Below are 10,000 nucleotides of genomic sequence, written 5' to 3'. Positions count from 1 at the left end.
GGGGGTCTCTATGGTGCCAAAGAAAGTCCTCCTACTACTGTCTGTCACCAGTCTCTTGGCAGGGCTGGCCTCTGCAAACGACCCAAAGTCCTCAAAGGACGGAGCATCGTCGTAACCCTCGTCTCCAGGCTGGGGGAAGTGGGAGGCGTATTTCACTGTGACGGTATTGGGATGGATCTTCACCCTCTTCTTAGATCCTCCATACTGCTGCTGGCCCCCAGACACATCCATGTTCCTTCAGCAGATCAGAGCACACTGGAGAAGGACAGAGGTCAGAGTTACTTCATGTACATACTAACCTCAACTGTCCAACCAGTGCTCCCGCACATTGGCTAACTGGGCAATCTGCATTGTGTCCCACCACCCATCACCCGCACACCCCTCTTTTACACTACTGCTACTCTCTGTTTATCATATATGCATAGTCACATTAACCATATCGACATGTGCATACCACCTCAATCAGCCTGACTAACCGGTGCCTGTATGTAGCCTCGCTACTTTTAAAGCCGCTCTACAGTATATAGCCTCGCTACTGTATATAACCTCTCTACTGTATATAGCCTCTACTGTATATAGCCTCCCTACTGTATATAGCCTCGCTACTGTATATAGCCTCCCTACTGTATATAGCCTCTCTACTGTATATAGCCTCTCTACTGTATATAGCCTCCCTACTGTATATAGCCTCTCTTCTGTATATAGCCTCCCTACTGTATATAGCCTCTGGTGGTAATATACTGTTGGTAATATACTGGTGGTAATATACTGACTGGTGGTAATATACTGACTGGTGGTAATATACTGACTGGTGGTAATATACTGGTGGTTATATACTGACTGGAGGTAATATACTGGTGGTAATATACTGACTGGTGGTAATATACTGACTGGTGGTAATATACTGGTGGTTATATACTGACTGGAGGTAATATACTGACTGGTGGTAATATACTGACTGGTGGTAATATACTGACTGGTGGTAATATACTGACTGGTGGTAATATACTGGTAGTAATATACTGACTGGTGGTAATATACTGACTGGTGGTAATATACTGACTGGTGGTAATATACTGGTGGTAATATACTGACTGGTGGTAATATACTGGTGGTAATATACTGACTGGTGGTAATATACTGACTGGTGGTAATATACTGACTGGTGGTAATATACTGGTAGTAATATACTGACTGGTGGTAATATACTGACTGGTGGTAATATACTGACTGGTGGTAATATACTGACTGGTGGTAATATACTGGTAGTAATATACTGACTGGTGGTAATATACTGGTGGTAATATACTGACTGGTGGTAATATACTGGTGGTAATATACTGACTGGTGGTAATATACTGACTCTTGGTAATATACTGGTGGTAATATACTGACTGGTGGTAATATACTGGTGGTAATATACTGACTGGTGGTAATATACTGGTGGTAATATACTGACTGGTGGTAATATACTGGTGGTAATATACTGACTGGTGGTAATATACTGACTGGTGGTAATATACTGACTGGTGGTAATATACTGGTGGTAATATACTGACTGGTGGTAATATACTGACTGGTAGTAATATACTGACTGGTAGTAATATACTGACTGGTGGTAATATACTGACTGGTGGTAATATACTGACTGGTGGTAATATACTGGTGGTAATATACTGACTGGTGGTAATATACTGACTGGTGGTAATATACTGGTGGTAATATACTGACTGGTGGTAATATACTGACTGGTGGTAATATACTGACTGGTGGTAATATACTGGTGGTAATATACTGGTGGTAATATACTGACTGGTGGTAATATACTGGTGGTAATATACTGACTGGTGGTAATATACTGGTGGTAATATACTGGTGGTAATATACTGGTGGTAATATACTGACTGGTGGTAATATACTGGTGGTAATATACTGGTGGTAATATACTGGTGGTAATATACTGACTGGTGGTAATATACTGGTGGTAATATACTGACTGGTGGTAATATACTGGTGGTAATATACTGACTGGTGGTAATATACTGACTGGTGGTAATATACTAACTGGTGGTAATATACTGACTGGTGGTAATATACTGACTGGTGGTAATATACTGGTGGTAATATACTGGTGGTAATATACTGACTGGTGGTAATATACTGGTGGTAATATACTGACTGGTGGTAATATACTGGTGGTAATATACTGGTGGTAATATACTGACTGGTGGTAATATACTGGTGGTAATATACTGACTGGTGGTAATATACTGACTGGTGGTAATATACTGACTGGTGGTAATATACTGACTGGTAGTAATATACTGGTAGTAATATACTGACTGGTGGTAATATACTGACTGGTGGTAATATACTGACTGGTGGTAATATACTGACTGGTGGTAATATACTGACTGGTAGTAATATACTGGTGGTAATATACTGGTGGTAATATACTGGTGGTAATATACTGACTGGTGGTAATATACTGGTGGTAATATACTGACTGGTGGTAATATACTGGTGGTAATATACTGACTGGTGGTAATATACTGACTGGTGGTAATATACTGGTGGTAATATACTGACTGGTGGTAATATACTGGTGGTAATATACTGACTGGTAGTAATATACTGACTGGTGGTAATATACTGACTGGTGGTAATATACTGGTGGTAATATACTGACTGGTGGTAATATACTGGTGGTAATATACTGACTGGTGGTAATATACTGACTGGTGGTAATATACTGGTGGTAATATACTGACTGGTGGTAATATACTGACTGGTGGTAATATACTGGTGGTAATATACTGACTGGTGGTAATATACTGACTGGTGGTAATATACTGGTGGTAATATACTGGTGGTAATATACTGACTGGTGGTAATATACTGACTGGTGGTAATATACTGACTGGTGGTAATATACTGACTGGTGGTAATATACTGGTGGTAATATACTGACTGGTGGTAATATACTGACTGGTGGTAATATACTGACTGGTGGTAATATACTGACTGGTGGTAATATACTGACTGGTGGTAATATACTGACTGGTGGTAATATACTGACTGGTAGTAATAAACTGGTGGTAATATACTGACTGGTGGTAATATACTGACTGGTGGTAATATACTGACTGGTAGTAATATACTGACTGGTGGTAATATACTGACTGGTGGTAATATACTGGTGGTAATATACTGACTGGTAGTAATATACTGACTGGTGGTAATATACTGGTGGTAATATACTGACTGGTGGTAATATACTGACTGGTGGTAATATACTGACTGGTGGTAATATACTGACTGGTGGTAATATACTGGTGGTAATATACTGGTGGTAATATACTGGTGGTAATATACTGACTGGTGGTAATATACTGACTGGTGGTAATATACTGGTAGTAATATACTGACTGGTGGTAATATACTGACTGGTGGTAATATACTGTAATATACTGACTGGTGGTAATATACTGACTGGTGGTAATATACTGGTGGTAATATACTGACTGTGGTAAATATACTGAATATACTGGTGGTAATATACTGACTGGTGGTAATATACTGGTGGTAATATACTGACTGGTGGTAATATACTGACTGGTGGTAATATACTGGTGGTAATATACTGACTGGTGGTAATATACTGACTGGTGGTAATATACTGGTGGTAATATATACTACTGACTGGTGGTAATATACTGGTGGTAATATACTGACTGGTGGTAATATACTGACTGGTGGTAATATACTGGTGGTAATATACTGACTGGTGGTAATATACTGACTGGTGGTAATATACTGGTGGTAATATACTGACTGGTGGTAATATACTGACTGGTGGTAATATACTGACTGGTGGTAATATACTGGTGGTAATATACTGACTGGTGGTAATATACTGACTGGTGGTAATATACTGGTAGTAATATACTGACTGGTAGTAATATACTGACTGGTGGTAATATACTGACTGGTGGTAATATACTGACTGGTGGTAATATACTGACTGGTGGTAATATACTGGTGGTAATATACTGACTGGTGGTAATATACTGACTGGTGGTAATATACTGACTGGTGGTAATATACTGGTAATATACTGACTGGTGGTAATATACTGACTGGTTGTAATATACTGGTGGTAATATACTGACTGGTGGTAATATACTGGTGGTAATATACTGACTGGTGGTAATATACTGACTGGTGGTAATATACTGACTGGTGGTAATATACTGACTGGTGGTAATATACTGACTGGTGGTAATATACTGGTGGTAATATACTGAATATACTGGTGGTAATATACTGACTGGTGGTAATATACTGGTGGTAATATACTGAATATACTGGTGGTAATATACTGACTGGTGGTAATATACTGACTGGTGGTAATATACTGACTGGTGGTAATATACTGAATATACTGACTGTGGTAATATACTGGTGGTAATATACTGACTGGTGGTAATATACTGACTGGTGGTAATATACTGACTGGTGGTAATATACTGACTGGTGGTAATATACTGGTGGTAATATACTGACTGTGGTAATATACTGGTGGTAATATACTGACTGGTGGTAATATGACTGGTGGTAATATACTGACTGGTGGTAATATACTGACTGGTGGTAATATACTGACTGGTGGTAATATACTGACTGTGGTAATATACTGACTGGTGGTAATATACTGACTGGTGGTAATATACTGACTGGTGGTAATATACTGGTGGTAATATACTGGTGGTAATATACTGACTGGTGGTAATATACTGGGTGGTAATATACTGGTGGTAATATACTGACTGTGGTAATATACTGACTGGTGGTAATATACTGACTGGTGGTAATATACTGACTGGTGGTAATATACTGACTGGTGGTAATATACTGGTGGTGGTAATATACTGACTGGTGGTAATATACTGACTGGTGGTAATATACTGACTGGTGGTAATATACTGACTGGTGGTAATATACTGACTGGTGGTAATATACTGACTGGTGGTAATATACTACTGGTAGTAATATACTGACTGGTGGTAATATACTGACTGGTAGTAATATACTGACTGGTAGTAATATACTGACTGGTGGTAATATACTGGTGGTAATATACTGACTGGTGGTAATATACTGACTGGTGGTAATATACTGACTGGTGGTAATATACTGACTGGTGGTAATATACTGACTGGTGGTAATATACTGACTGGTGGTAATATACTGGTGGTAATATACTGACTGGGTGGGTGGTAATATACTGACTGGTGGTAATATACTGGTGGTACTGACTGTGGTAATATACTGACTGGTGGTAATATACTGACTGGTGGTAATATACTGACTGGTGGTAATATACTGACTGGTAATATACTGACTGGTGGGTGGTAATATACTGACTGGTGGTAATATACTGACTGGTGGTAATATACTGGTGGTAATATACTGACTGGTGGTAATATACTGACTGGTGGTAATATACTGGTGGTAATATACTGGTGGTAATATACTGACTGGTGGTAATATACTGACTGGTGGTAATATACTGACTGGTGGTAATATACTGACTGGTGGTAATATACTGACTGGTGGTAATATACTGGTAGTAATATACTGACTGGTGGTAATATACTGACTGGTGGTAATATACTGGTGGTAATATACTGACTGGTGGTAATATACTGACTGGTGGTAATATACTGACTGGTGGTAATATACTGACTGGTGGTAATATACTGAATGGTGGTAATATACTGACTGGTGGTAATATACTGGTGGTAATATACTGGTGGTAATATACTGACTGGTAATATACTGACTGGTGGTAATATACTGGTGGTAATATACTGACTGGTAAATATACTGACTGGTGGTAATATACTGACTGGTGGTAATATACGGTAATATACTGGTAGTAATATACTGGTGGTAATATACTGACTGGTGGTAATATACTGACTGGTGGTAATATACTGACTGGTGGTAATATACTGACTGGTGGTAATATACTGACTGGTGGTAATATACTGACTGGTGGTAATATACTGACTGGTGGTAATATACTGGTGGTAATATACTGACTGGTGGTAATATACTGACTGGTGGTAATATACTGGTGGTAATATACTGGTGGTAATATACTGACTGGTGGTAATATACTGACTGGTGGTAATATACTGACTGGTGGTAATATACTGACTGGTGGTAATATACTGACTGGTAGTAATATACTGACTGGTGGTAATATACTGACTGGTGGTAATATACTGACTGGTGGTAATATACTGGTGGTAATATACTGACTGGTAATATACTGGTAAATATACTGACTGGTGGTAATATACTGACTGGTGGTAATATACTGACTGGTGGTAATATACTGGTGGTAATATACTGACTGGTGGTAATATACTGGTGGTAATATACTGACTGGTAGTAATATACTGACTGGTGGTAATATACTGACTGGTGGTAATATACTGACTGGTGGTAATATACTGACTGGTGGTAATATACTGACTGGTAGTAATATACTGACTGGTGGTAATATACTGACTGGTGGTAATATACTGACTGGTGGTAATATACTGACTGGTGGTAATATACTGACTGGTGGTAATATACTGGTGGTAATATACTGACTGGTGGTAATATACTGACTGGTGGTAATATACTGACTGGTGGTAATATACTGACTGGTGGTAATATACTGACTGGTGGTAATATACTGACTGGTGGTAATATACTGTAATATATGACTGGTGGTAATATACTGGTGGTAATATACTGACTGGTGGTAATATACTGACTGGTGGTTATATACTGACTGGTGGTAATATACTGACTGGTGGTAATATACTGACTGTGGTAATATACTGACTGGTGGTAATATACTGACTGGTGGTAATATACTGACTGGTGGTAATATACTGACTGGTGGTAATATACTGACTGGTGGTAATATACTGACTGGTGGTAATATACTGACTGGTGGTAATATACTGAATATACTGACTGTGGTAATATACTGGTGGTAATATACTGACTGGTGGTAATATACTGACTGGTGGTAATATACTGACTGGTGGTAATATACTGACTGGTGGTAATATACTGGTGGTAATATACTGACTGGTGGTAATATACTGACTGGTGGTAATATACTGACTGGTATATACTGACTGGTGGTAATATACTGACTGAATATACTGGTGGTAATATACTGACTGATGGTAATATACTGACTGGTGGTAATATACTGACTGGTGGTAATATACTGACTGGTGGTAATATACTGGTAAATATACTGACTGGTGGTAATATACTGACTGGTGGTAATATACTGACTGGTGGTAATATACTGACTGGTGGTAATATACTGACTGGTGGTAATATACTGGTGGTAATATACTGACTGGTAGTAATATACTGACTGGTGGTAATATACTGGTGGTAATATACTGACTGGTGGTAATATACTGACTGGTGGTAATATACTGACTGGTGGTAATATACTGACTGGTGGTAATATACTGGTGGTAATATACTGACTGGTGGTAATATACTGGTGGTAATATACTGACTGGTGGTAATATACTGACTGGTGGTAATATACTGACTGGTGGTAATATACTGGTGGTAATATACTGACTGGTGGTAATATACTGGTGGTAATATACTGACTGGTGGTAATATACTGACTGGTGGTAATATACTGGTGGTAATATACTGACTGGTGGTAATATACTGGTGGTAATATACTGGTGGTAATATACTGACTGGTGGTAATATACTGAATATACTGGTGGTAATATACTGACTGGTGGTAATATACTGACTGGTGGTAATATACTGACTGGTGGTAATATACTGACTGGTGGTAATATACTGGTGGTAATATACTGGGTGGTAATATACTGACTGGTGGTAATATACTGACTGGTGGTAATATACTGACTGGTGGTAATATACTGGTGGTAATAATATACTGACTGGTGGTAATATACTGACTGTGGTAATATACTGACTGGTGGTAATATACTGAATATACTGGGTGGTAATATACTGGTGGTAATATACTGACTGGTGGTAATATACTGGTGGTAATATACTGACTGGTGGTAATATACTGACTGGTGGTAATATACTGGTAGTAATATACTGACTGGTGGTAATATACTGACTGGTGGTAATATACTGACTGGTGGTAATATACTGGTGGTAATATACTGGTGGTAATATACTGGTGGTAATATACTGGTGGTAATATACTGACTGGTGGTAATATACTGACTGGTGGTAATATACTGACTGGTGGTAATATACTGGTGGTAATATACTGGTGGTAATATACTGGTGGTAATATACTGGTGGTAATATACTGACTGGTGGTAATATACTGACTGGTGGTAATATACTGACTGGTGGTAATATACTGACTGATGGTAATATACTGACTGGTGGTAATATACTGGTGGTAATATACTGACTGGTGGTAATATACTGGTAATATACTGACTGGTGGTAATATACTGACTGGTGGTAATATACTGACTGGTGGTAATATACTGGTGGTAATATACTGACTGGTGGTAATATACTGACTGGTGGTAATATACTGGTGGTAATATACTGACTGGTGGTAATATACTGGTGGTAATATACTGACTGGTGGTAATATACTGACTGGTGGTAATATACTGGTGGTAATATACTGACTGGTGGTAATATACTGACTGGTGGTAATATACTGACTGGTGGTAATATACTGACTGGTGGTAATATACTGACTGGTGGTAATATACTGACTGGTGGTAATATACTGACTGGTGGTAATATACTGACTGGTGGTAATACTAATATACTGGTGGTAATATACTGACTGGTGGTAATATACTGACTGGTGGTAATATACTGACTGGTGGTAATATACTGACTGGTGGTAATATACTGACTGGTGGTAATATACTGACTGGTGGTAATATACTGACTGGTGGTAATATACTGACTGATGGTAATATACTGACTGGTGGTAATATACTGACTGGTGGTATATACTACTGGTACTGACTGGTGGTAATATACTGGTGGTAATATACTGACTGGTGGTAATATACTGACTGGTGGTAATATACTGACTGGTGGTAATATACTGGTGGTAATATACTGACTGGTGGTAATATACTGACTGGTGGTAATATACTGGTGGTAATATACTGACTGGTGGTAATATACTGGTGGTAATATACTGGTGGTAATATACTGGTGGTAATATACTGACTGGTGGTAATATACTGACTGGTGGTAATATACTGGTGGTAATATACTGACTGGTGGTAATATACTGACTGGTGGTAATATACTGACTGGTGGTAATATACTGGTGGTAATATACTGACTGGTGGTAATATACTGACTGGTGGTAATATACTGACTGGTGGTAATATACTGGTGGTAATATACTGACTGGTAGTAATATACTGACTGGTGGTAATATACTGGTGGTAATATACTGGTGGTAATATACTGACTGGTAGTAATATACTGACTGGTGGTAATATACTGGGGGAAATACTGACTGGTGGTAATATACTGGTGGTAATATACTGGTGGTAATATACTGACTGGTGGTAATATACTGGTGGTAATATACTGACTGGTGGTAATATACTGACTGGTGGTAATATACTGGTGGTAATATACTGACTGGTGGTAATATACTGGTGGTAATATACTGGTGGTAATATACTGGTGGTAATATACTGACTGGTAGTAATATACTGACTGGTGGTAATATACTGGTGGTAATATACTGGTGGTAATATACTGACTGGTAGTAATATACTGACTGGTGGTAATATACTGGTGGTAATATACTGGTGGTAATATACTGGTGGTAATATACTGGTGGTAATATACTGACTGGTGGTAATATACTGGTGGTACTATACTGACTGGTAGTAATATACTGACT

The 10,000-nt window shown here is 38.2% G+C and overlaps 1 protein-coding gene across 1 annotated transcript in view; it reads right to left on the bottom strand.

Moving 5' to 3' along the window:
* The window catches only part of LOC135529226 (solute carrier family 35 member G2-like), a 3,420-nt gene extending 3,170 nt beyond the window's left edge, over positions 1 to 250 (bottom strand). The window contains exon 1 of the mRNA XM_064958074.1: positions 1 to 250. This exon is cut by the window's left edge and continues 3,170 nt beyond it. Coding sequence (XP_064814146.1) covers positions 1 to 231 — 231 coding nt within the window. The 5' untranslated portion in view covers positions 232 to 250.
* Positions 251 to 10,000: the final 9,750 nt, after the last annotated feature.

Source organism: Oncorhynchus masou, unplaced genomic scaffold (genome assembly GCF_036934945.1).
Source record: "Oncorhynchus masou masou isolate Uvic2021 unplaced genomic scaffold, UVic_Omas_1.1 unplaced_scaffold_1124, whole genome shotgun sequence".
NCBI lineage: Eukaryota > Metazoa > Chordata > Actinopteri > Salmoniformes > Salmonidae > Oncorhynchus > Oncorhynchus masou.
The sequence above is the reverse complement of the archived record's forward strand: the minus strand, read 5'-3'. Positions and strand labels throughout refer to the sequence as shown.